General features: G+C 49.9%; 3 protein-coding genes across 7 annotated transcripts in view; 2 read left to right on the forward strand and 1 right to left on the reverse strand.

The window, feature by feature from the left end:
- The first annotated feature begins 666 nt into the window (after positions 1–666).
- TIMM44 (translocase of inner mitochondrial membrane 44) lies at positions 667–12,942 on the forward strand. 5 transcript variants are annotated; one of them, XR_013538152.1, is made up of 13 exons: positions 667–1,445; positions 2,113–2,217; positions 2,989–3,159; positions 3,947–4,027; positions 4,186–4,335; positions 4,709–4,848; positions 5,508–5,593; positions 5,811–5,903; positions 7,024–7,148; positions 8,135–8,216; positions 8,852–8,941; positions 9,134–9,244; positions 12,827–12,942. XR_013538152.1 is itself a non-coding variant. In XM_078379518.1 (13 exons), the coding sequence occupies exons 1-13, from the start codon at positions 1,278–1,280 to the stop codon at positions 10,738–10,740; spliced, it is 1,518 nt and encodes a 505-aa protein (XP_078235644.1). In that variant the 5' UTR covers positions 670–1,277; the 3' UTR covers positions 10,741–11,348. The 5 variants fall into 5 exon arrangements, 3 of the variants coding, with proteins under 3 accessions (XP_078235644.1, XP_078235645.1, XP_020636513.3); XR_013538151.1 differs by lacking the exon at positions 12,827–12,942 and adding an exon at positions 10,656–11,348 and having other exon boundaries at positions 668–1,445; XM_078379518.1 differs by lacking the exon at positions 12,827–12,942 and adding an exon at positions 10,594–11,348 and having other exon boundaries at positions 670–1,445; positions 8,166–8,216.
- Positions 12,943–15,655: 2,713 nt separating this feature from the next.
- On the forward strand, positions 15,656–21,876 carry CTXN1 (cortexin 1). Its single transcript, XM_078379525.1, has 3 exons — positions 15,656–15,764; positions 20,474–20,986; positions 21,121–21,876. Exon 2 carries the CDS (start codon positions 20,651–20,653, stop codon positions 20,906–20,908), a length of 258 nt encoding a protein of 85 aa, XP_078235651.1. The 5' UTR covers positions 15,656–15,764; positions 20,474–20,650; the 3' UTR covers positions 20,909–20,986; positions 21,121–21,876.
- Positions 21,877–22,035: 159 nt separating this feature from the next.
- FBN3 (fibrillin 3) overlaps positions 22,036–24,649 on the reverse strand; it is a 59,231-nt gene continuing 56,617 nt past the window's right edge. Inside the window, exon 65 of the mRNA XM_072978030.2 lies at positions 22,036–24,541. Coding sequence (XP_072834131.2) covers positions 24,164–24,541 — 378 coding nt within the window. The 3' untranslated portion in view covers positions 22,036–24,163. The remainder of the gene's footprint in view (positions 24,542–24,649) is intronic.

The following is a 24,649-nucleotide window of genomic DNA, read 5'->3' on the forward strand; positions in this document are numbered from 1 at the left end:
CAGTCCAGCCTTCCTCTCGTCTCTTTCTTTGCCAGGTGGTCACAGTGTCTCTCTTAGATGGCAAACAAGCCATGCTGATAAACCATCATTTGTGCTGGAGTTTCTCTGAACTGAAGGAGAAAACAAGGAGGGCCAGACAAGCTAGACCCCAAAAATGGATTTGTCCGTGTTAAAAGCGTCCTCGGTGTGATTTACTTTACTCTGCATCGTCCGATGCTTTTATTTTACGGATTTCACAGTGGAAGGGGCTGCTTGTTTTTATATTCTCTTGTTACATTGATGCAGGAGTCTCACAAAGGGGGCCACCAGGTCCAGGAAGAAAGAAATGTTCGTTCAGGGCCCTCAAGGTCTCTCGTTTGGGTCTGAAAGCGTTTCTTAATTGCATCTCCTCGCTCATGAAATTGTCGTCTCACCAAACGGTTAGGTGCCAAGGCTTCAGGGTGGGGAGGGGAGAGGGTGGTCCTCCTGGCATCACCTGGCAGCCCCGTGAGGGACGCCGGTTCCTCAGCTCTTGAGAGAGGGGCTCTCTGTCTGCCACTTCCCTCCACATGCGTTCCAAGAGCCACTGCTCGGAGGTAGTCACTCCTTGAACGTGGAGGTTCCACTCAGCTCTGTCACGGAGGGCAGACGGCCATGGCAAGCTTTTTATCTCCGGCAAAGGTGGGTGAGGAGGGTGGTGGCTGAAGGCAAGGGGGTGAGAGGGAGGCAACATTGCATGTGGGCAGCCCCAGCCTGTAGGGCCTGTAAGTTCCTTGGGGCAGAGACTGGCCTTCTTGCCCCTCTCTGTGGAGCTCATGGGTGAGGCAACTTCTGGTGGAACAAATAAGTTGCCAGAAAGTGGAGTTCTGGGTGCGAGTGAGCGTGCCAAAAGTGGGGCGGTGGTGGATCTCCTTGGAGGCCCGCTCCCATTTGAAAGGCCTGGTGCTTTGCCGCAGAGTTCCTCTTTAGAGGTCATAAGAGCAGGCCTTGCAGCTGTCGGCCAAAGCTTGGGCAGTTCCTTCACCCTGTGTGTGTGTGTGAGAGACTACAAATCCCATGATCCCTTGGCCATGGTGGGTACAGCCGGATGTTGGCAGTCCCAAGAATTAGGCCACGTGGAGGAGAGCACAACCCTACTGGGGGGATTCTGGGAGTCCTCGTAGAAGAACAGGCCATTCTGTCCTGGCAGGGGGAGGAAAAGTAACTTTTACAAACGGTGGAATCGTTTTCGTTTCTCCCTTCCATCCTGGGGGGGGGGGAAGGAATCCGACAGACTTTAGGACCCAGCGGGAGGGAGGATGGGAGGAGCCCAGTTTGAAGCCAAGAGGTGGGGTCTCGACGTCACAGCAGTCTCTCAAAGCGCATGTGACGTCATCAGGAAGCGCCCCCTTTTTCTTTTTAATTCCTCCGCCGGCGGAAAGGTCGCGCGGGGAAAGATGGCGGCGGTCACGCTGTGGGGCTGCCGGGTGAGCAGGTGGAGGGGGAGAGGATGGGAGGGGGGTGAACCCCCTTCTCTTGAGAGGAAGGAAAAGGTCTCCTGGTCATGGGCAGAGTGCGCCTGTGTGTCTCCCCCCTTCGTTGGGGGAAGGGCGCCCCTGTCCATGTGCAGAGTGCTTTCCCCCAACCACGAAGGCCCTCCTTTTCTTTTAAGGGTTTAAGACCTTCCCATTTTTCTCTCCCCCCACACCTTTGAGAAATTTGGCCCCAGAGGAGAAGGGCCCCCCTGAGCGTGTGCAGAGCGCCTCCTTGGCGGTCCCCTCAGGTTTTCCCTCCCCCCGCATATGTCCTTTTTTTCTGTTCTGAACGGCTTGAGCCCTGAGGGTGGCGAGGGTGCCTCTGAGCCTGGGCGGAGCGCTTCCCTCCTTTTCCCAGGGAATTAAATCCATCCTGGAGCCCTGTGAGAAAAGGAGGAAGCAGCCTCTGCTCATGTGCAGAGTGCTTGCCTGCGCTCTTCCCCTTATTGGCTGGCCCTGTTCTCCGGGAGCTTCAACTTTTCCTTTGGGTGGCCTTTCCATGGGTTCTTTTATTTCCCACCGGACCTTCTGCGAGGTGGCCTGGTTAAAAAAAAAAAAAAGAGTCTGCGTTACATTCAGACAAGGACCTCTCTCTCTCTTTCCTTCTTTCCCACCCTAGAAATGCCTTCGGAACGTGTGGCTCCTATCCAGGCAGGGCTCAGGACCCATTCGGGACGCTCTCCTTACCTATCGGATCGACAGACCGTCTTTACAGCTATATCAGGTGCGTTTATGGAGGGGAGGAGAGAAAGGGATTCTGCATCATCATCATCGTTGTTGTTGTTGTTTTGTTGTCGTTGTTGTTATTGTTATTAGTAGTTGGTAGCAGTGGAGCTGGAGATGAAGGAAGCCTGCATTTCCTTCTAAAGCACTGGCTCTAGAGTTCGGGATGTTTAGGTTGTTTTTAACGGTTTGAGAAAAAGACATCGCCTGAGGGGCCGGGGAGAGAGGAGAGCACCTCCCTTTTCCCCCCGGGATGAGGCGGCATGAAGGCGCCCCAGAGTGTAAGGGCTGGCGCATGGGATGCATGAGATCCCGGTTCTGCTTCTTGAGCTTTGAATGGGCTCTGGGCCGATTAGACACCCCCTCTCAGCTTATCCTGCCTTCTGTTGTGCAGAAGAACAGATCTCTGCTCTGCCTTGAGTGGAGTGGAACATACTACATCATACAGTTGGTGGAATGAATGATCCTCCTATAATCTTTGTTTTTCCTCTTCCCTCCTTGTCCATTCTTCCTTTTGTGCGGCGTCTGTAGTAACAACTTTTCCCTTTTCACGTAAAAGGCTCAGAACAATTCAAGGGTGCTTTATTTAAACCTATTAACAATTCAAGGAATTTCATTTAAACCTATTAAATGAGAAGCCCCAAATCCTCAAACCAGAGCTGGGTGGAAAAGACAGACATATTTTAAGATCCAAGACATTTTTTTAACTCAGTAAAACTTTCCCACAAGGCAGAAAAAGGTCCGCCAAGTGTAACATCCCCCTTTTCTTTAGTCTAGATGTTATTCCTCTGGAGGGAGGAAAGGTTTTATATCTGGCTTTGTGGACAACATCAAGCAAGAGTTGGCAAAAAATAAAGAGATGAAAGAAAGCATTAAAAAGTTCCGAGACGAGGCGAAAAAACTGGAAGAGTCGGAGGCCCTCCAGGAAGCACGACGGAAATATGTAAGCTTTGGATCCTTTCTTCTAAAAATAAACGTCTTGTCTTAAGCGGAAGGGATAATAAACTGTCCTGGTCTACCTGGCAGGTTGGCTGTTTCTGGGCGCAACTGAAAGTGCTGGTTGTAAGCTACTGGGTGGCTGTTTAGGGCTTCGTATCTCCTGTTATAAGCCAGCTCGGGTGTTAAGATCACCAGGGGAGGCCTTTCTCTCAGTCCCACCATCTTCACAGGTCTGTTTGGTGGGGACCCAGGGGAGGGCCTGGGCTGGCCCCGTTTTTACTGTTCTTCCACCAGCAGGCAAATACCTTCTTCTTCTGACAGTCTTTTCCTTAATGGTCGGAGAGGGTTTTTAAAATGGACTGTTGTGCTTTGGTGTTTTAATATTGATTTTATTTACAATTTTTATAATACTTGTTTAATTCTTTGAAAATATTTGTATATTTATTGACTTTAGCCTTTAAATGTTGCCCTTTTAATGTTGTAAACTGCCTTTTAAGGAGTAACCGGGGGGAGGGGGGAGTATATGTTAAATACATGAATAATACATTGTACAGAGTGGGAGCAAATACATTTGAATTGTTTTGAATGATCTTACGCAGTAGAGTATAAAATTATCATTGATAATGATAGGTTTAATCACAGATATGGTGTATTGAAAATGGATGATCATTCAGAGGCAGGAAAATAGGATAGTTATTATTACCAATGTCCTTATCTGCTTTTTGCACAAACTTTCAAGTGCTGGAGAGTTTGGTTTCTCCAAATGTGTTCTGCTCTTCCCTGGCTTGCAGAAAACCATCGAGTCTGAGACCGTTAAGACTTCCGAAGTCCTTAAAAAGAAATTAGGAGAATTGACGGGCACCGTCAAGGAGGTAAACATATCTCTGAAGACATATTTTAAAAAATTCCTTTCCCCATGTTTTTTAACCCTGGAATCCGTGGGAGAGTGCCAAGGTGTGAGTCAAATAAATCATAATAAATACGCATGTGCGTATGTTCCATGGATCCTTCTCTCCCCTTCCCGCTGCAGAGCCTGGATGAAGTCAGCAAGAGCGATCTCGGCCGGAAGATCAGGGAAGGCGTGGAAGAAGCTGCCAAAACGGCAAAGCAGTCGGCCGAGTCGGTGTCCAGAGGAGGAGAGAAGCTGGGCCGGACGGCGGCGTTTAAGGCCATTTCTCAGGTAAAGACTCCCTTGCTGGTCTTCTCCGGAGAGTTGCCCTGAAAAGTGTAGGGCTGAGGGGTCTGATCGCCCCTCCGCCTGACAATTGGGTGCCGCAGCTGGCTGTGTTCGGAAAATGCAGCTTCCAAATATTCCAGCTGGCATGGCCAGGGGTCAGGGGTCGGGGATCAGAAGGCCAAAACCACTGGAGGGTTAAAGGGAGAACTCAATGGCAGTCTTATCCCATCATTTGATGGAGGTTTCTCCTTGTAATACACACCTGCCACCAGCAGGCGGCGATCCTGCTCCATGGTGGTTTTCTGCTCCCTACTTGGTCCCTTTAATTGATTTTTCTCTCTTAATATGAAGGATAACAGGCTCCTTCCCCTTGTAGGGCGTAGAGACGGTCCGGAAAGAGATTGATGAGAGCGTCTTGAGCCAGATGGGGCCTTACAAGCGGCCGGAGCGGCTTCGGAAGCGGACAGAGTTTGCCGGAGAGAGGCTGAAGGAAGAGAAGATCTTCGAAGCCAATGAGTGAGTGTTGGGGCTCTTAGAATAATGGGGTGGATGGAAAGGCAGCCTCTCGGGAAGGTGGCCTCCCTTCCCTTGAAGACACCTTCTGTGGTTTCTCTTTAAAACTGAGTTTTCCTTGGAACCTTAGTTAATTCTGCAAGGAAGGTGCAGCTTTCTGGCAGCAATTTCCAAGTGTTGCCGAGGGGGGACCCTACCTCTGGTGCTCTCTCAGCCTGGTGCTTTCCAGATCATGGCCTGGGGGTGCCAGAGGGGTGGGTATTGTATGCTGTCTCTCGGGAAATCAGGCTGGTCCCCCCTCCCTTTTCTCCTTCCTCTGACAGCTTGAAAACCCACCTGTTCAGGCAGGCTTTGAACAATCACAGCGGAGTCTGCGAAGGCCTTTTTTAAAAGTTAAGATAGTTTTTTAATGGTGACTCGCTTCCGTTATCCAGTTGTATTTTAGTCAGTGTATCGTTTCATTGGTTTTTAAGGGTTTTTAGTTCTCGCTCTCTCTCTTTTTTTTAATATGGTGAGCCAGCCGCCTTGGGTCCCCTGATGGGGAGAAAGGCCACCCTATAAAGAAAGCAAAGAAATACGGAAGTAAATAAATAGCAGAGCCTCCGGGACAACATGGGGCGTTTCTCTGAACAGAATATCCTTTGGGTTTTTTTTCCTTCCAGAGAGGCGATGGGGGTTGTTATCCACAAGGACTCTAAGTGGTACCAGCAGTGGAAAGAATTCAAGGACAACAATGTGGTTTTTAACCGTAAGCATAGCCGCTCTGTTTATTGTATTTATTTATTTGTTCGTTATATTTATATCCTGCCCATCTAGTCTAGTCATCCGTCCATCTCCCTCTTCTCTCTCTCCTTCCCCTGTAGAATATAATTCTCTCAGGGTGGCCTTGAACGGTGGCCCTTGCAAAGTAATGAGGGTGGGGGGGGGGTCTGGAAAAAGACAGCTCTTCTGCTCTTCCTGTCCAGGGTTCTTTGAAATGAAGATGAAATACGACGAGAGCGACAACGCCGTCATCCGGGCCACCCGGGTCCTGACGGATAAAGTGACGGACTTTATAGGTGAGTCCTGGCTCTTTTTTCTCTCTTTCCCTTCTTCACCTGAGAAGGAGACAGGTTACCCTAGTCCTAGTTCAACCTCACTCTAACTAGCCTCACTTTTCCGCCGCCCTCCCATCATGTGGCAGGAAGTTCCATAGGTTAACTAGGAGAGTTGCGGGAAAAGCCCTTCCTCTTATCTCCTGCTGTCAGAATCACTCACAGTTTGAGGCCTCTGCCTGCATAAGCCAGAGGTTTGGAGTAGAGGTGGGGGCAAATTTTTAAAAAATGGCAATTCGTTTTGATCCGTTATTCATCAAGGTTAACGGATCAACAAATACAAATATGTGAGTATTCATTGACGAATCGATCCGTCGATTCATCTGTACTTTAAAGGGCTATAACACTGGCCCTCCAACCACCTAGAGACAGCACGTTTGCAGGGAAGCTTCCTCAGACGCTTTCCTCCAACTTCTGAAAGTCTGGTGAACATTGGATCACGGACCCTCGAGTTATATAGTTACAAAGAAGACTGCCCTCCAGGAAAGCTCCTCAAGGTACTTGGAGAGTCCTAGAATCACAACGGAGCTTCCTATATCTTTCCCCAACATGCCTGCCAACTTTGGTGAAGATTGGATATCGGATGTCTGAGTTATTCACCCACAAATTGGGTCCCCCCAGGAGAGCTTACCAAACAGCACAGAAGTCCGGCAGAGAAGCCCATTCTACCTACCGGCCGCCGATCAGCTGATCAAAAGCCTATAGGCAGCCACTCCCACAGCCAGCCAGCCACCCACCCGCTTCTGTTCCCTACCTTAGCCCCCATCGCACTCCCACTGGCATCCCCTTACTTTAATAGCTGCTGCTGAGGTCTCCATCAGGCCTTTCCAGCCAGGGCGTGTAAAAAGGGAGACTGGCTGCCCTTTGCAAAGATGGTGGCTGCGGCTTCTTTTAGGGTAGGGAAGCTGCAGCTGCCGTCTTTGCAAAGGGAAGAGGGAAGAAGCCTTACTTTTTCTCTGTCCGGTTTGAATGCATGATCTCCCCCCCCCCTTTTTTGGGTGCTGTAAGATCACGAGACAGGACGACGTGGGTGTCTGTTTTCCATATCTCCCACCGGGGCCCTCCTTTCTCTTTGTTCCGACAGGCGGGCTCTTCTCCAAGACGGAGATGTCGGAGGTTCTGACCGAGATCCTCCGGGTCGACCCGAACTTTGACAAGGACCGGTTCCTGAAGCAGTGCGAGGAGGACATCATTCCGAACATCCTGGAGGCAAGACCAGCGAGGGAGGGAGCCCATCGGTCTGGGGAGGAGGGGGGCGGATGGTCTGCCTCCTGGGAGGGGGGCCGTGTGCATGTGTTTGTCTTAGGGTGTGATCCACACGATCCGGTGAGATTCGGAAGACTCTTTAGTCAGTCCTACCACTGAGGGGGTCCCCTCTGTGTGCCATCCACAGTTAATTAAAAACAACAACAAATCTGGGGAGGAAACGAGAATCATGTGGCTGTGTCTGAAGCTGGTGCTAGGACGGAAGGCTCCTGCTCCCTTCAGCTTTCCTGCGATATGACACAGGGCCCTATATAACATTAGACTAGGGCTAAGGAGACCTGGGTTCAAAACCTCCCTCAGTTCATGAGGCTCTCTCTGGGGGGGCTGTGTCCTGTTTGCCGCCACCGAGTGTGTAAATTTCTCTCAGAGTCAGGCAGTACCAAGGAAAAGAGCTTCATCCGTGGCCTTGAACAAAGTAAATAGACGGAAGTAAGTTAAATACATAGGAAAACACAGTAACACTTTTTAAAAAATGAAAGTCTTATGGCAGTTTTCTGGATTTCTTTCTTTCTTTCTTTTCATTTACATTTATTTGTTTGTTTGTTTGTTTGTTTGTTTGTTTGTTTGTTTTTTATTTTTTTATTTTTTTATTTTTTTATTAATTAGATTTTTACCCCGTCCCCCTAGACAATGCCTACTCGGGGCGGCTTACATGGATAAAAACACAATAATATGACATGTATAAAAATCGCCAAAGACACAGTTATAGCAGTTAATTCCAAACAACATATTACCAAGATGAGATGACTCAAGGAAGAAAAATAAAGATCAGTTAATTGACTGGAGGGAAGACCTGCTTGAAGAGCCAAGTTTTTAAATGGCTTTTGAAAACGCCCAGCGAGGGTACCAGCCGAATTTCAGTTGGGAGGGTGTTCCATAGCCGAGGGGCCACCGCCAAGAAGGCCCGGTTTCTTGTTTTTTCCTTCCAGGCCTCTCTTACATCCTTCTCACTTCTTCCAGGCCATGATTTCTGGAGACCTGGATATTCTCAAGGACTGGTGCTACGAAGGAGTAAGTCTCTCTTGTTTTGTTTAGATTTATTGAGGTTCTCACCCTGTATCCCTGGGGTTTTAGGGTGTCATACGGCAAATTTAAAATCGTTGAATAGTGCTTAAAGTCAGACACGTCGCCAAGGTCTGTGACATTCAATCTAAGCGAAGAGGCTGAAACCCCAAAGTTCTTTGGGGGTACAGTTTTAAGGCAGAAATAAAACAAATTTCTGATGCCTGTGAAGCCTCCATGGGGAGCGCATTCTCTCACATTGCATGCACAGTCTATAGCTTCCTCTAATGGAGAGTCATGGAAAATTATAGGGAGAGAACCCCAAAATCTTGAGACTTTCCCCCAAATCTTCCCGTCAACCTTGCCAGCCTCCAAAAGAAACAGCAACTTTTCCGAGCCCCCAGATCTTATCCGCCGTCTTTCTTCCTCCTGAGAATTCAGCCCATATGGTTCCCAGGTTTTTCCAGTGTGCTTTCATGAGGACTAGAAGCCCGATTTATTGATAGGGTTCAAGATGCTTTTCACGGCCACTGAGTTTTTAGGGGCAAAAAGGAAAGGAACATCCTGATGACATTTCATCCTTGGAGCACCGCAGATGAGGCATGAGAAATCACTGCTAACACAGTTGCGTTTTCTGTTCCCAGACTTACAGCCAGTTGGCGCAGCCGATTCAACAAGCCAAAGCGATGGGTCTCCAGTTTCACTCCCGGATTCTGGACATAGATAATATTGACGTAAGTAGCTCTCACTGTCTGGATAGGAAGCTTCAAGTCGCTATAGAATCAGAAAAAGGCTCATCGTTATTTTCGTCTTCTGTTGGACCGGCTCAGTTAACAAAATCTATAGGGCCTGTCCTTTAAAGAGTCAAATCAAAATCATAGTGTGATGGACTAGCAGCTTAGGCGTGTCCTGTCTTGTTTTTACAGCTGGCGATGGGGAAGATGATGGAGCAGGGCCCGGTGTTAATCATCACGTTCCAAGCCCAGTTGGTCATGGTGATTAAAAACCAGAAAGGAGAGGTGGTAGAAGGAGACCCGGTAAGTAAAACCTGGAGGGACTTGCTCCTTTCTCTTTCCCCCCCCTTCACTTTCTCTTATTTATTATTGTTGTTGTTATTATTATTAGGAGCCTCGTGGCACAGTGGTTAAACGCAGTACTACCAGCCAAAACTGTGCTCACGACCCGTGGTTCAATCCCAGGTAGCCGGCTCAAGGTTGACTCAGCCTTCCATCCTTCCAGGGTTGGTAAAATGAGGACCCAGCTCGCTACATGGGGCAATGTATAGCCTGCATAATTAACTTGTAAACCCCCCAGAGAGTGCTTGAAGGGCTATGGGGTGCTATAGAAGAAGTGTGCTTTGCTTTTAGCTTTATTATTCCTTTCTGTCGTCCCTTCGAGCCAGGCACAAAGGTTTCTAATTATGCCTGCGAGCAGTGGGAGTGTTTCTAATCCATGACGTGGTATTAAATCAGTTAATTAAATGGGTTAATTGCTGGGCAGGTGATAGATTTTCGAGACTGGCAGCAGAGGGATCTTAAATCATTTAACTGGTCTTAAATAAATTTCAGATGCATTAAATAAATCACAACGCCAGTGTCAGCAGACGCGCAGTCTTGAAAAGGGTCTTCTGGGCCAGGCGGTGGCCGAGAGTCGGCTTTAAGCCTGTCTCCCTCCCGGCCAGCTTCTCTCTGCAATTCAAGAGGTCTACTCCTGAGCAAAGCAGCCGCCTCGTTTAGCTTAAGAGTCTTTTTCTGCCTGCCGCTGAGCCTCAAAAGGGAGATGTTGGCATTTTAGAATCAGGGGAGAGGAGCTATCTGCAACTCATAGGGAGCCACCCAAACATGCTGCGGTTTGGCTGCTCGGTTACCCCTGAAGGACAGGCAGGTTCAGCCCCCAAGCCCCATGAGAGGATGTTTTAGACCTAATCGATAAATGTGTTTTAGATGTAATCAATAAATGTGTTCCTCTGGAGCCGTGAAGATGCTGAATTCAAGTTCCTAAATTGATTTGACGGCGTGTCGTTGGCAAAAGCACGCCAGACGTAGCCGAGAACACAAAAAGTTATTTTTCTTTTTCAAGATTCCCCAGGTTACATGAAAGACCAATCAGGGCCCATGAAACCACTCACGAAGTTTCTCCTTAAAACTCAGAACAATGAGGACTAGGGACTTAGACTGGATCTTTTCAGGAGAAAATGCACTTGCCTCCCATCTCAGAGAAGCAATCCCTGCCTAGAACAGGGTGGGTTTTCTGCTAGTCCGAATGGAGACTTGAGGACTAGGATCCGAAGTTCCTTCTTCCTGGAAGGGACGTGCTTTTGCCAGCCTGCTTTGTGTTTGATGGTCCAGGCTCTCGAAATAGGGTTCATGCATGCCCTTGCTTTCAGCCGGAGCGGTTCAGACATCCCGCCGGGCAGCTTTTGAATGCCTCTCCGGGATCTCATTCCAGGGGAAAGTCTTACGGATGCTGTACGTCTGGGCCCTCTGCCGAGACCCCGATGAACTCAACCCCTACGCCGCTTGGAGGCTCTTAGACATTTCCGCCTCGAGCACGGAGCAAATCCTATGAGGCTCATCATCCGCCTCCCGCCCGGCCTGGGCTCCTCTTCCATCTCGGGCGAAGCCACCAGTGGATTGGGGGAGTCGTGGAGAGCTCAGGGTGAACGGCGGGCGTGAGCAAGACCGGGATAGCCAAGGATATTGTGTGGCATTCTCGCAAGGAGCCAGCCCCCCCCTTATCCTTGGTTCCTGGGACTGGCCCCTGCGGCCCGATTTGGAGCCCACTCGGGCCAAGACCTGCGTCGCACTGAAGGCCGTCGCCTGCCTGGCCCCCCCCGCGCGCTTCTTCTCCCTCCTCATCTCCTCGCCTTCGAGTTGCGGCTGGTTTGGCGCGGCGCTTCCTGGAAGCCGAAAAATCCTTACAGAGAGACTGGTATTTCCCCAGAACTGCCAGGGGAATATTATTCACAGGGGTGTGAGTGAGTGAGTGAGCGAGTGTGTGTGTGTGTGTCAGGGGGATAGGCGGATGTTGTGATTGCCTTTCAGGGGGAAGAGGTGCGACTGAGGAATCTGGCGGGCAGGGGCAGATTTTCCAGTGCAATGAATTTGGAAGGTCTTCATTAAAGTTTTTCAGTGGCTCGCCTTTTCCTGTGAGGGGTGCACTCTCTTCACTCCGTCTCCCTGCAAATACTCCAAGGGTGTCGGCACATAAAGCGAGACAAGCAAATACATGAGAAACCCAATCGTCTACGGCCTCCGTCCATTAAATAGGCGTCACCAACTCCTCCTGTCCAAGTGCGTCGCTTCCAAGCATGCCATGAAATCTTGCTCGGAAAGCCCGTGACGGTTGAAAAAAACGATGCAGAAACTTCACCGAGGTGGACAGAAAACATCCCACCATCTTGCAGGAGAAGACAGGAAGACGGTCACCGCTTCTCGCCTTTGCGTGCGAGGAGAGAGCGAATCAGGATTTGCACCCGTAGCCTGGCGGGGGAGGGGCAACTCAGCAATAGGGGTTGAAAACCTAGCCAGATTTGTTCAATGGGTTTGCATGTCAATTTAGCCAGAGGTCGGGAAAGATCTGCCACTGGTGAGACTGGGCTGAGCTTCACCAGCTGTGGACTACAGCGTCCTAGCACCTAAAAGCCATTCTCCTCCTGACCTCTCTCACACCATGCCCTGGGCCAGTTCATCCTGGTCGTTAAACCCCTGGTTCTAGTGATGTTCACGGCCTTCCTGGTTCGTTTGGAGGAAAGCAATTAATGTTTACAAACAGGCTTACTTGATGAAAGCAGGTTTCCTCCTTCTCCCCGCTGGTTGCTCGTTAGCTTCAAATGCCCATATATCTGTCGGGGGACACCTCCTCTCACATTGTGGCAGTTAATTGAGCGTTGTGTGTGCCTGCCTCGCTGGGGTGGCAGCGGGTTTAAGGAGCTACACAAGGTGTTTATATTTGCAAGAATAAAGGCGGAGGGGTTGCCTGGGCCGAAACTCTGAACGGCCTGTCTGTTCTGCAGAGAAATGCACAGAAACAAGTACAAATAGGGTCTATGCCATTTATTTTATGCAAAAATAAGTTGTGTTTTCCTTAGAAGACCCCTTGAATTCCTTACATTTATGGCCCCAGGAATGATCTGTGGACCTCAGATTTAGATATTTTACAATAAAAGCATTATTGAGCCCCTAATTTTCATTATTCCCCGAGCTTTTCCACCTCAAGTTTTTTCCTTGCTCTTCATTTTCTGTATAGAGGATGGAAAATAAAAAGCAAAAAACAAAAAACAAAAAAAATCCCTCCCTATATAAAGAAGAAGACACCCAGTGGGGACTTCATCCCTGTTTCCCTCCAGGCTTCCTCCTGCCTTCTTTGCAAAAATTAAAAATAATCACCGTAATGAGCCCTCCGCAGGCCACGTCAAGACAGCTGATGGATGCCGCAAGAGAGGATATAGAAAGGTTGCCTTGACACTTTGGGGGGGAGGAAAAGGGGAAAAAACATGGGGACATGGTGAACAATGAGCAATTATATTCCTGAGTCACCCTGGTTTATTAAAAAAAATTAATAAGGGTGGGGGCAGAGGAAAATGAATCATACACGTTTGACAGTCATTTATTTCACAGATTTAGGAACGATGATAAAAAAGGTGCTTTTAAAAAATGCAAATGCGGACAGAGAGGAAAGGCGGAGAGAGAGAAAGGAAACCAGCCTTTTGCGAACCCGGTTCTCCGAACACCCAGCCCTCTCCTGGTTTCGGACCATCCCGTCTTTTTATCACGACAGGTAAATGACGGCGAGGGGGGTGTTATTTTGGAACGGGCACCCAAATGGCTTCCCATGCTAGCTCAATTTTTCTAGAATGCATTCCTCTTTTCCATCGACTTGCTTTGGGTTATCTGGAAAAGATGCTTCCAGGATGTTCTGAGGCTTTCTGTATCTGCCATCTTATTATTTTGGATAAATGATCAGCAATTTTTGGTACCAATTTCCACCTCTCTCCCTCCTTAGAAATATAGCTAGAGTATCGGGGTTCATCCTTCGGGCATAACAGATCTATTTGGATATATTTGAGAACAAATGCACCTTTAGGTAAAAGCTTTGGGAACAAATGAGCCTTTAGTTAAATCTTTGGGAACAAATGTGCCTTTAGTTAAATGCTTTGGAACAAATGAGCCTTGAGTTAAAAGCTTTGGGAACAAATGTGCCTTTAGTTAAAAGCTTTAGGAACAAATGCACCTTTAGTTAAATGCTTTGGGAACAAACGTGCCTTTAATTAAAAGCTTTGGGAACAAATGCGCCTTTAGTTAAATGCTTTGGGAACAAACACACCTTTAGTTAAATGCTTTGGAACAAATGAGCCTTTAGTTAAAAGCTTCCTGGTGTGCAGGTTTTATGGTTTCCTGTCTAATCAGCAGGTTGTATAATTAGTGACTCATATTCTTAATGTGTCCCTCTTATCAGACCTTGTGAAGGTTACTTTTCAATGGGCCACTATTGCCAGAATCACCTTTCTGGCATGCTATAGAGGTTAAAATGTTGAGCCTGTTGAACCCAGTTGAACTCAAGACACCTTCCAGTATCCTTGAGGACTAGAAACCTGAGTTCCTTTGACTCTGCTCTACCTAGAGTTGAAAACATAAAGTCATTTGTTCCCATCGGAAAATAGCAAACATTCCTTCCGCCGATTAAATAACGGCACCCCAGTGGTGAGGCAATTTTCAAGATGTAGCTTTGTTATAAGTTGGACACTCCAAAGTAACTAATTAGAGGCAGTCAGTTACATGGGGCTACTTACTTCCAAACTCAGCATCTGCCCCCCACCCCCGCCATGGCAAGCTCCTGTTTTCTGTTTGCTCCTTTCAAACAATATCTGATGGCTGTTTAGAGGCTTTCTCAGATGTTTCTGGGCATTCTGCGTCTGTCTTTCTAATGCCACTGGCCTCATTTAAATCCCCTTTGTCCAACCCCATCTATTTAATTTCGTTTGCGCCTGATTTTGCGAGGACCCATAATCCAGATTATGTTTCAGGGGATCCTCTTCAAGAAGCTATGAATCTCTCCAGCCTCTTTATTAGCTGGGGGCACAGTCCATCGCCGATGCTGGAATCAAACAACCAGGGAGTGAATTGCGGGTCTTAAAATTACATTAAAAAAAAAAACAAACTAAACCATAAAAGGCAGAAGCGAAAGCACTTCATGAATGTAGGGAGTTAACATTTTAGTGTGTCTTTTTCAGAGAGACTTTTGAAAGGGTGGTTTTTTTTTGGGGGGGGTTGCACCATTATTTAACCGGTCCTTAAGTTCTTCTCCCCCAAAACAAAAGGCGAAAAAAAACTTAACAGATACACAGTCTGGAGTTTTTTCCAAAAGAAAGCAAGTGGGGGGGAGTATTAATATAGTAAAATGCATGATTTTCCTTGTGTGTTGAGTGTGAAAAGGAGCTCACTTACAAAGCTGCTCCTCCTGCACTGCATGACACCACAAATTCACATTTTTTTCTCTCTCTCTCTTTTTTTAAAAAAAGACCCCTTTCCAAACTCTTGGCCAGGTTTCTCTTCCTGCGTCATCCATCCCTGCCCTGACTGATGCTGCCTCCTCTTAAGTGGTGGTCCAGAGTCCCAGTGATTGGCTGCCTGAGCCCTGTTGCCGTGGCAACCCTCCACCAGCATCCTTTAGCAGGTGGTCCAGGGTGGAAGGGAGAGAGAGGGCAGCCAGGACCAGGAGCAGCGGGTGGGTTAAGGATGATGGAGATCAGGGGGAGCATTTGACCCCTTCTTTGGCCTTCTCTCTCTCCCCCCTTTTCTAAACTGAATATTGCAGGCGCTTTTTAAAAAAAAATTGTGAAAAAAATTCATTAGGGAGTCGACTGCAAAGGAGAGAGTGGCCATCAAGCTGTTGGGGAAGTCACTACAAGACTGACCCCCTGACATGCGTGCCCAGGGGTCACCATGCTCTGAGTAAGTTCCCACACACACACACACACACACACACACTCATACGCAGAAAGAAGAGTTAAAAGGGGAGGGGGAGTTAGATCGGAGGACTACAACTCCCAGGATCCCCACTGACTGCCCCAAGGGCTGTGCGGGCTGGGTTATTCTGGGTGTAACTTGCTAAGCATTAAAAGTACTGTACTGTAAAAAAAAAAAAACGAGTTACCTGGACCAGCCTTTGCGCAGCCTAACCAAGGGCGCGCAATCTCCGCGGGGCGCGGGAAAAAAAACCCTCTCCAAAAAAGGCGCAGGGTGGAAAATCGGGGCGGGGGGTTGAAGAGGACTCTTCGGGGACCACACACACACACACACACACACACACACACACACACACACACACACACACACACACACACACACACACACACACACACACACACACACACACACACACACACACACACACACACACACACACACACACACACACACACACACACACACACACACACACTGGCTGGGGGGGGAGGGTATGCGAGCGTGGCCGCCGGGCGGGTTGCGCGCAGCCCCGCCTCTGGATCGCTGCCCTGCGCAAGCTGCGCGCCTTCCTCCGGAGCAGCCGGGCGAGGTGAGCCGTGACGCGCGGGCTTTGGCAACGAGGCAGGCGCGCAGGAAAGGAGGGAAGGACGGAGCCAGCGGGCTGGGCGGTGGCGGAAGAGGAAGGAGGGGGCGCAGCGGGCTTGGATAGCGCGCAAGCGGCGGCGGCCGCTCCTATCCTTGGCGCCCGGGCGCACGTGTCGGGAAGGGAGCCTTTAGCCCAGCGCGGCGGGCAAGCCGGGAGAAGCCCCCGCCCGATCCGAGGGGCTTCCGTGCCTGGAATTCGTGAGGACTAGAAGCTTGCTTCGGATTGAAAGGGCGCAGCTGGTTTGCGAGAGGGTGGATACCGGGAGACCCCTTTTGGAGGGAGCAGAAGCTGATCTCCGAGGAGGGGGGGAGAGAGGATTGTCATTTAGGGACTGCATTTCTGCCCCAAAGTCAGGTCTAGCGTCTTGGTTTAATTGGGTTTTTTTAAGGCCAGCATGGCTTCAGTGGGATTGCTGCTACCCATAGTGGGTGAAAGGAGGAAGGTCTCTCCCTCCCCTCCTCCACTGGGAAAGTCTGGACCGCCTTTGCTGATCCTTGAGGACTAAAATATTACTTTGATTTTTGTCCAGAAGCCATGCGTCCATATCTCTTTTTGGATAGGGAAACTTGCCTGTTGAACCTATCCGCTGGGATCTTTTTCTAGCACTGGGAAGTTCTCCAGTGTAGAAGCCTGGGCCCCAGGGACCCATGAGGGCTAGCCCCTTGCTTGGTTCTCGCAAGGGGTTTACTGGGCTGGGTGGCCCACCGGGCTCCTTCCTCTCCAGAGGGCTGGGTGAGATTTCCTGGCCCCAACACCTCAAAGAAGGGTTCCCGGCTTGTCTAGAGTGGGAGCACCCCCAGATATTAGGGGTGAAGGCAGAGACCCCCCCTTCCCCAGAAATCCAGCTTTTGCATCGTGACCTGCCATCTTGCAGGCGGGGGGGGGGCTCCTGACCCCTTGCCCCCACAAATTTTCCCAGCCTAGGAGGGGGATCCCAATACCTCCCCACTCTCCCTCCTTGTTCCCCCAAATGCCCTCCGCCCCCCCCCCCCTTTTTGCAGGCCACCAGAGAGCATCTCTCGGACTTAGCCTGCGGGACCACAGCTGAACTGGGACACTCTGGGGTTGCAGTTCAGCCTTTGTGTCCAAACAGCCTGGAAAGGGTGTGTGTTTGTGTGTCTCTCTCGGCCCCAAAGGACCAAGTTTTGTGGGTGTGGGTCCCTTCCTAAAAATCAGGACCTTTCCGCTGCCTTCTCTTCCGCTTTTCCTGCTGCGCCCGTCACAAATCTCTAAAGTAATCCGTTTAAAAAAATGTCCTGAGCTTTAGCCAAAACCAATTCAAGGGCAGACAGGGTGTGTGTATGTGTGTGTGTGTGTGCGCGCACAAGTGTGCGAGATAGTGTACACACTTCTGGCACATGTCAGTGGTTCACCGTTACTTTCCCGTCTGTGCTGGCTTTTATCTATCTTTGAATAATAATTTTATCTTAAAACGGCCAAGCTGGAAGGGACCCGCTCTGGATCATTGAATCAGGGTGGAATTGTGGGGGATTCGAATTCCCCACCTGTCGAACCACTGAGCTATCCAGCAGTTTGTCTTTCTCCTTTTTTTTAAAAGGCATTTTTTTTGTGGGGAGAAGGTGTAAAGGCAGTGGGTTTCCCGTGCTTTGGCCCCAGCTAAGAGATTTGTAGGGCCAAATTTTTAAAAGATGCAAATAGTTTTGAATGACATTTAAAAATGTGTAACTCTGGTTATTACGTGCCGGAAAAATATGGAACAATAAGATGATTAATCAAGGTTTCAGGGAGAGCAGATAAAACACGCTCATGTGGTCCACTTTTTTGACCTTTTTTTGAAGGATCATTGAAATAAGAGAAGCCCACCTTTTTGGAATGAAGTCAGCTTTCTAGTTATACTGGGGCCTGTGTCTGATAGTGTTGTGTGCAAGTTCCTGACCCACATTGGAATCTACCAGGCAAATCAGAAATCTGCAATAAGGACTAGAAACTTGAAACAGGAAGGTCTTTTTTGCATCCTAGGGATGGGGAAAAAAGAAAAATGCATTTGGCCGACCCCAGAAGGAGGAGGGCCACGAAATCTTATCACTCAACATGTCCTGTAGAAACAAAGCGGTCCCTTCCCTCCCAGTCAGTTGCTCATTCTGGATATAATTAATTCCTCCCGCTTGTCAGTAAAGAGCCCCGAATGGGTCACTTGAGTGCCCTTGTTAACCAGTTGTGGCAGCGTCGGACCATGGATTCGATTAATCAGTGAATGGGCTGGTCCGGAGAGGCAGCCTCTCTCTGAAAGGACAGGAAAGGTTGCCAACTACTTTCTCTGGCCAGGCTCCTGTGCTTTGAATGGGTGCTGCAACTCGCCCGCCAAAGATTTTCCTCATCCAATTCATGTTTATTGAGCAGCCCTGCAAGGTGGGTCGGTAACACTAGGCCCCGGGTCTCAACCTGGCCCTCTTGAAAATCAGCCACGAGCCGAATCCAGGCCCCCGTTATGGGCAGCACGAGGAACGGTGGCTCATTCATTCAAATAATGACTTTGGAAAGCAAATTTTGGGGGCATTTGGGGGGGGCTGTTTGAATTGGAGCACCTGGAGTTTTTACACTATCCCGACATCTTTTCCTTCGGGAGCAGATGGAAAGGCCAGGTTTTAATCCGATTGTAGCCCTTCCATGTGGCCACCCTCTGCTTCTCTCCTAGCGCCACCCCTGCGGGGATTCGCTGGAGAGTGATTCTTTTCCCTGGCGTGGGTTTGGCCAAACAATTAGCACATGCCCCCCCTCTCGAGGCTGCTTTGAAATGAGGACCCCCCCAAACTTAGCCTCTTGTGTGGACAAAGGATACCCAGAATTTAGTAGCCAACGATAGATAGATAGATAGATAGATAGATAGATAGATAGATAGATAGATAGATAGATAGATAGATAGATAGATAGATAGATAGATAGATAGATAGATAGATAGATAGATAGATAGATTAGAGATTTTAGCAGGATGCTACCTTTTTCCAGAGACCCCTTCCCAGGATTTTGGGGGTGGGCATTCAAAATATCCCCCTGCTCCCAAACACTCAGTTTGGCAAACACACACCGACAAGGGAAGAGGGGATAAATCTTAGCCCACCCCACCCTCAACCCACTCAATGGGATAGGAGGATGATTAATTTGAGCCGCCGGCTTCTCCCAGATTGGTTTCTCCGGCCCCACCCTGCGCCCGGCCCCCGGGCTTTCGAGCATGGACAGATGGCATCGGTCGACTCATCCGTCCCTCCCAATCTCAGTGAGAACTTTTTTCCCCCCAGATTTTTCCCCCTTCTTTCCTCCCCTTATTTTTCCGGCATGCCTGCCTCAGAGCCGGTCCTCCTTCCCTCCTCCTCCAGTGTTTTTTTTCTTCCAAATATGATTTCCCCCCCCCTTCTCTCCGTCTCCACCTTTGGCTGCTGTAATTGATGCACCGATGTCTCCATAGAAACAGATCCGAGGTGTCTTGTGAAAAAAGGACCCGTCTCTCTCTCTCTCTCTCTCTCTTTCTTCCTCCACCCGGAGGCGCCTTTCGGTTGCTGGCTTTCTCCCTGCGAGGCGGGACGCGGTGGAGAGACCCAACAGGTACCTGGCCCCATCCTAAAGTTTTGGGAGAGAGGCACCCCTCCGTCCGCTGGTCTTGGCATGACTCCGTGGGACAGGCGGTCCCTTGTACCCGGCGCCCCCGGGGAATGGGGAGTGAGGGGTCTCTCCTTGCACATGGGTCATGGAGTCAGTGGTGCAGGGATGATGAGATTTGTAGTGCACCCCCCATGAGATTTAAAAAGAGGAGGCTAGGGCAAGCCAGAGGCGATGTTTTAATTGCCGTCTCATTTGGAAAAGGAGAAGGGGAATTAATATTCATGAGATGATTTAATGCTAATAACAGTTTCGGCTGAATTGGAGTTCAGCAATCATCTGGGGGAGGAGAAAGAGATGTGTTCCCCCCCCCCCTTTGGTTCCTACCTTTCCCAGTCTGGGCTTCAGTCTTTCCAACAGGAAAGGATGCTCCCCTCCCCTCCCCCCCCCCGGCTGTCGTGTCTCAGTGTGAGTTTCTCACCAGGCGCTTTTCGTTGGATCCAGTTGATCCTTCATTCTGGAGATCTAAGCTGGGGGTGTGTATGGATCAATCAACCCTTTAAAAAAACAGCACCCCATTCTCATCACTGTGAGACTCCATTTTGGGATTCTCACTGGGTGTGTCTTGGGTCAGGCAGATGTTCAATGGGTCAAGTAACTTGTCCGGAGTTTCCGAACCTGTGAGGAGTCCCTTTCCCAAAATGCATTCAGAGTGAAGCCCATTGAACCCGCTGCTCCGTGCGGAGGTGTGGGGGTGTGTTGTTCCTCCCTTCCCTGAAAACCCCATTGATTCAGTGGGTCAAGCTCTGGCGTGTGTGTGGTGGTTGTTTTTTGGGGACTAACTGGATTTATGGCCCCAAGTAGCCTTTTCTACCCCCCTTGCTGGAATCATGGCTTATTTGGGGATAAACTTAGGAATAAAAGGTCGGGCAGAGGGGCGAGGGGTCTGGAAAGTGGGGGGCGCCTTCTGGAGAACCCTCAAAGGGCTGGATTCGGCCTCAAGTTTGTCCCCAAATAAGCTCAGAGGGACATGTATAAACCGTGCCAAGTTCTCTTATAATTTTAATTTATTTTCTCTCTCTCCCCCTCCCCCCCAGGTGACTGTGGCTGACCTTCTCAGCTTGTTCTCCCCTTTCTGCAGTCTTTGAGCTGCTGGTGGATTGCGGGTCGGCCGCCCATCCCCAGCCGCCGGGGAAAAAAACAACCCACTTGCTGGGGTTGTAACGTGGTCTTGGGACCGGCCGGCAAGGCAGTTGGCCGGTTGTGCCGCCGGGATGGATGATGCCTCCACCCTGGAGTACGAGCTGCTTTCCCCGGGCCGGGCCGGGCCCGGAGGCACCGGGGCCACGGGCATGGACGCCGAGCAGAAGACCGTCTTCGCCTTCGTCCTCTTCCTCCTGGTGTTCCTGGTGGTGCTGATGATCCGCTGCTTCCGGATCCTGCTGGACCCTTACAGCCGCATGCCCGCCTCATACTGGACTGACCACAAGGAAGGGCTGGAGAGAGGCCAGTTCGATTATGCCCTGGTCTAGCCTGGCCCCCCGGCATGGCCGGATCTTGCTGCCAGTGGCCGCCGGGACTTCCTGGACGCCACGAGGAAGTCAGGGAGGGTAAGTGAACACCGATGTGGGCAGCGAGAAGACCCACATTTTAGCGTGATTTTGTTTTTGAGAAAGAAAAGGGTGGTTTTTAATTTATTTTTCCACCCTGGCTTTTGTGTGTGTGTGTGTGTGTTTCCGAACAGGCACCCAAGTGGTGGAAACGGCCGGGGGACAGATTCTGCCTGAATCTAAAACATCAGGACTCTGGTTTTGGCGTCAAGGGCCTTCCCGGGTCCCCATCCACAACCTTGAGGACTAGAATCTTAGCTGAAGGAAAGGTGTCTCCTGCATGGATGTCGGATCTGCTTTTGTCCCAGGTTCCTTGGCCGGTGTCTCCAGGTAGGACTATTGGGGGAACTCGATGCCTATCGAACCATGAGGACTAGTCTTTGTTTTCATGGAAAAGACTACCACTCCCTCCCACCCTGGGGGCTTTGCATCCAGAACGGCTCAGGCCCCCTCTTGGCATCTTTGAGGAAGGTAAAAAAAAAATCCACACTGGACCCTTATCCTGATCTGAACAGCCATCCTCACAAAAGCTGCTGAACATGGTTCAGAATTGGCCTCCCACCGTTTCTTACCCATGGCGCTGGGGTCTCTGCTTTTATCTGTGATGTTGGAAAACACGCAACCTGTCTCTGCCTTTTGTTCTCGGAAGGTGGCCAAAGGGACCACGGTGGGGAAAGGACAGGGGCCATCTAGTGGCAGGGAGTTCCAGGGTCCGCACCCTTCTTTGAAGGTTAGGAAGAGACCAAAATAATCCTCTAATGTGTGAATCCGAGCTCCATGGCTGCGATGCTGCTGGAGGGTAAAAACCGTGGAAATGAAGTTCTTGTTTTGTCTGCAAGAGAAACACCTGTCCCTTATTTTACCCTTGAATAAACCCACCTTCGGATGTTGGGCTTTGCCCTCCCGGTCGTCTCCTCTTTATTCCGCACCGGACACACCATTTGGGCCAGAAGCCACGCTTTGGAAAAGCGGAGGGTTGGGTTCGGGCTCCCAGCGGTCACAAGGGAGACGGGAACGCTTGGCGTTTCGAAAGGAGGATGGCACCCACATTAACCCAAAATAACTTTATTACTGCCGGCCTCTCCCCAACTCGTGGTACAAGAAAACCCCAAAGCTTGAAAACAGGTCCCCGGCAGCCGGTGGTTGCTTTCAGTGCCGTGCGCGGCCCAACCCTCCCCACCCTGGCCACGGAGAGAAAAGCCACCGGCGTGGCACCAGGAGGAGCCAAAGGGGAGGGCCCCACACCCCTCCCCGCCTCAACACGCACATAGAATAAAATCACAGACCCCACACACACGTTCCCACTCACTATGCACACCCCTTTTGGCTACATGGTTATAATTATCATTGTCATTATTAATATTATTAATAAACAGCAGGGGAGGACTAGCACCATTTGGCAAAACCTGAAAGAACAAGTAGATCAGAAATGACTGTATAGATATACAGTATAGGTACCTATCGATAGATAGATAGTCTATTATGTATATAGTCTGGAAGTTTCAAGTTTTAGAGGGATCTCAAGAGAATACCCCCATCTTTGCTTTTTTTTTAAAGGGGGGCACAGATTCAGAAACCAGATTAACCCTCTCTGCGCTCCCTCTTGGAAAACTGAGAAATATTTGCTGTTCCACGTTTTTTCCCCCCTTTTGGAAGCATTGGAAGAAAACCAGAACAGTGGACAGCCATCCTAAATTTTAGAAGTCTAATGGATTTTTTTTTTAAGCTAGCTTCAGTACTATAATAGCCCCCTTCCCCATTGGTTTTTTTTAAAAATACAAATATAAAAAGAACCCTGTTTCCCCCCTAAAATGTCTCTCTGTCCAACAGCAGAAGGCTGCAGAGAAGGTGAAGACCCGACGGAGAAATGCACATTTTAAAGTTTGTGTTGTAAACTGGATTGCCGACCTGGCAGAGGCCCTGAAAGCTTTCTGTGGAGTGGAAGAGAGGTTCAAGCCAAGCCAGGAATCCACCCTTATTAAATATATACATTTATCTATAGCTGCACGAGATGAGGACGCCGTCGGGCGCGTGGGTGGTGTAGATGCCTGAGTTTCTTCCCTTGTGTCGTATTTCTCTGGCCTGAGAGTGGACCTCCCCCTTACCAGTTCTTATGGAGTGATCTGGCTCCAGGACAAGAGCGGATTAAAACGGGATGAAAGGATCTCATGTAGAAGGCCAGGGTCTTCCATATAGACCCCGGGAGACTGATGTGGGTGCTGTCTGATTCTGCAGAGAGTTCGATTTGGATTGAGAACCGGATTAAGGATTTCTCTCCGTTTGCTCATAAATAATTCCGTAAAAGCTGTGCCATGTTGAGAGAGGACGCCCCAGAGAAAGGAAGCTGCAACGAGGCTACCCAGTTGAAGAATGAGGCTACTAAAGAGGAGACCTACACTACGCATTATTACAGTTCGATTCCAATTTTAACTACCATGATTCCGTTCTATGGAAAGCTGCCGTTTGGTGAGGCCTGTTGAAAACTCCTAAGACCCTGGATCTACAGCGCTGAAGTCTACACGGTATTGATCTAAGAGATCCAGATTGCTTCTGCGGCTTCATTGCCACCCCAGGATCCTATCGTTTGCAATTGGGGGAGGAAGGACTTGGAATTCTTTGCTCAGAAACCCACTCTCGGAGGCCTCCCTGAATTAGGATCGAGAACCCGGACGGCCCTCCCAGGACTGTCGGATGGAAATTCCAATCACCGTTGGCCCGATCTAGCGCTGTAGCAAAGGCAGCGCGCCAAGAGTCCGGACTGCATGGGAGAAGGGACCATCGGGTCGCAGAAACTGTTGGCTCTGGGGGTTCTCCAGCGAGCAAGACGGGGGGGGGGCTGAGTGGACGGCTTTGTTTGTTGAGTCGTTTCTGTGGTCATTTCCCAGAGTCCTACAACCAGGAGCGATTATGCTGCCCCACAGCGTGTAAGATTATGTGCGTGTGGGTACAGGGGGTGGTTGTGTTCACCTGGAACGGTGGGGGGGGGGGAGGAAAGAACACTAAACAGATTCGGAGTGGTTCGCCTGTGGTTGTCCCCCACCCTCACCGAGGCTGTTGTTTGGTTGATGATCCCAGAAGAACAGGGTGCTGAGTTCGGGGTGTGGGTTGACGAGGAGGGTGTTGTGCAGCCCGCGTGCTCGGTGTTTCCTCGGATGCCTCTCCGTGCCCCACCGGGGGCTAAAAAAGGCGGAGTTGCAGCCTCAGCTTGAGAGCCTGGCCGAGTTCTCCAGCGAGGTAGTCAAGATCCTTGAGGGCCTCCAGTTTCTGGAGCTCTGCTTTGCGATAGTGGGGCACGCTTAGGATCTCTAAGAGGTAAGTCCCCGGGGTGGCGCGCTTGCGGGCCACGTGGAGGTAGCTGAGCCCCTCTTTCTGGTGGATGTGGAAGAAGCCCTCGGGGTTCCCCTGAGTGATCACGTAGCGGACGTGGTTCTCCAAGGGGACCACGGCGGGCAGGAGTTCGAGGATGTGCTCCTTGTGGCCCAGCTGAGACAGATTCAGTGCCACCACCAAGGGGGCCTCGGCATCAATGCTGGCGAGGCTGACGATCTGCTCCTCCTGGAGGGGGAAAAAAAAGAAGAACATTTGTGGGAAATTACTTTTTAAAAGGTGACGCGGGACTTTCTCCTCTGTTACAGCCTTCAAAAGGACCCACGGCCACGGTAG

Source organism: Pogona vitticeps, chromosome 7 (genome assembly GCF_051106095.1).
Source record: "Pogona vitticeps strain Pit_001003342236 chromosome 7, PviZW2.1, whole genome shotgun sequence".
Lineage (NCBI taxonomy): Eukaryota > Metazoa > Chordata > Lepidosauria > Squamata > Agamidae > Pogona > Pogona vitticeps.

Excerpts from the sequence above, each read along its gene's own strand:
- CTXN1 (XM_078379525.1), top strand. The coding sequence starts at position 20,651 with ATGGATGATGCCTCCACCCTGGAGTACGAGCTGCTTTCCCCGGGCCGG.
- TIMM44 (XM_078379518.1), top strand. The coding sequence starts at position 1,278 with ATGGGAGGAGCCCAGTTTGAAGCCAAGAGGTGGGGTCTCGACGTCACA. Across the intron at positions 4,028-4,185 it reads TGACGGGCACCGTCAAGGAG|AGCCTGGATGAAGTCAGCAA; the intron begins GTAAACATATCT and ends TTCCCGCTGCAG. Across the intron at positions 9,245-10,593 it reads AGGTGGTAGAAGGAGACCCG|CCGGAGCGGTTCAGACATCC; the intron begins GTAAGTAAAACC and ends CCTTGCTTTCAG.